This window comes from Phytophthora parasitica, assembly GCF_000247585.1.
Source record: "Phytophthora parasitica INRA-310 unplaced genomic scaffold supercont2.79, whole genome shotgun sequence".
In the NCBI taxonomy this organism is placed as follows: domain Eukaryota; phylum Oomycota; class Peronosporomycetes; order Peronosporales; family Peronosporaceae; genus Phytophthora; species Phytophthora nicotianae.
In genome coordinates, this window is record NW_008649065.1 from 154,831 (window position 1) to 156,491 (window position 1,661).

The following is a 1,661-nucleotide window of genomic DNA, read 5'->3' on the forward strand; positions in this document are numbered from 1 at the left end:
CAATCACCGTCTTGATCTGGTGCTGCAGAGTTTTGTAGCGATCCCAGTTTTGCATAGGGTCAAATAGGTGACAAATGATTTTACCCGAAGATCCAACCGAAATGTGATAGGCCAACCAGTGATGACTTCCCCGAGGATTAACAACTCCAACGACGCGATTGTTTAGCTTGTTGAAAGCTCCGTTTGACCCCGCATCATTGATTTGTGCCCCCACATCCATATAGTTGTACCATCCAGGTCCCACGATTCCAACACCAAGCTTAGCGTATTGTTTAGCAAGAAAACGTAGTGCTGCCATCATGCAGGTTGTATCCAGCTATTGAGTGGGACGAAATCGTAGCAATTTGGCCCCCGTAATGACCTCGCCTCCACCGGAGTAGGAAGATAACACCATGTTCTTGACAGAGTTCATAAATTGATCCTGTTACATACATGAAATCCAAGATATATCGTCAGAATAAGTATTGTTTCCAAACTCAAATACCAGTATAAGCAGCGCCAGACAGCAATATTATCCAGTAGTATTTCTCCAGCAAAATGAGCTGACGCCAGTTTAAAATTGTACCGGACATGAACTCTTGCCCACAAAATTGCACCAGACTCTCACAAATTGCACCGGACGCTCACAAAGTTGCACCGGACATTCGCAAAATTGTACAGGACGACCATGTTGTTTTGCACCGGACACGAGCTGATTCACACTGAGCATGAGCAATACTCGAGAAATACTACTTCGGCTCCCCTCTTTGGCTGTGCATCGATATGAACAAACCTTTGTGAACCGGTCGCAATCTTTAAAGGGCGGTTTCCATCCTAGCACTTGATAGTTAGGTCATCAATCCATCGTACGTTGCTTCAACAGCATGAAGTGCTGATCTTGCCTCATCCAACAAAATCATACTTTGCAAATGATCTGCAGTCACCGTGCCGATGCCATCCCAGTGAGCAGCATGCTCGCTATCACTTTCCTCGTCTTGTTGATCTATTTTGACAATCGCTGAGATACTTTCGTTGGGATTAGCACTTCAGGAACGGCCACTTCCTCGCTGGATGGCTTAGCAACAATTGAATAGACAGGGAGATCCTTGACTGTTGCTAACATCATGGCATCTACCTGTAAATGGCACATTCAAAATGACGGTGAGAAAACATCGATAATTAATACAGTACACCTCTAGGTCGTACCATCTTGCCAGCAGAATCGAAAGAGTAAGGTGCTCTGTCTCAGAAGGATACCGATTTCTGTTAGCTGAGGGGGTTTCAGCTTTTTGCTATCCTCGTATAGAAGGGCGCGTTGTCGAACCTTGGTCAATGCTTGGGATTGTTTTGCTTTCCCTGCCTTCCGACGCTCTACTTGTAAATTTGCAGGCGCCGAGGAGAAAATAAACTCTCGCTTTCTCTCCTTAGAAGCACACTCCACCTTTTTTGCAGATGACACAGACATTTGCTTGACTATGTCAGCCAGTTCTTCTCCACGGCCTTGGCGAATCATCACCTCCACGTTGCTCAAAATATTGAAGGTCGCTTCGAATGCCGACCTTGTCTGAGAAGCCATGATACCTTGGATTCTCTCGCACAGTGCACGTGCATTGCTAAACTTCTGATCATTCGTCATCATTGCGCGTGGTTGATCCGGCAATGTCTTCATTTGAAATGACCCA

The 1,661-nt window shown here is 45.7% G+C and overlaps 1 protein-coding gene across 1 annotated transcript; it reads right to left on the bottom strand.

Moving 5' to 3' along the window:
- Positions 1-982: 982 nt before the first annotated feature.
- Positions 983-1,615, bottom strand: PPTG_18054 (hypothetical protein; the record flags this gene model as incomplete). Its single annotated transcript, XM_008916125.1, has 2 exons — positions 983-1,110; positions 1,186-1,615. 2 exons carry the CDS (start codon positions 1,613-1,615, stop codon positions 983-985), a joined length of 558 nt encoding a protein of 185 aa, XP_008914373.1.
- Between the last annotated feature and the right edge of the window lie 46 nt (positions 1,616-1,661).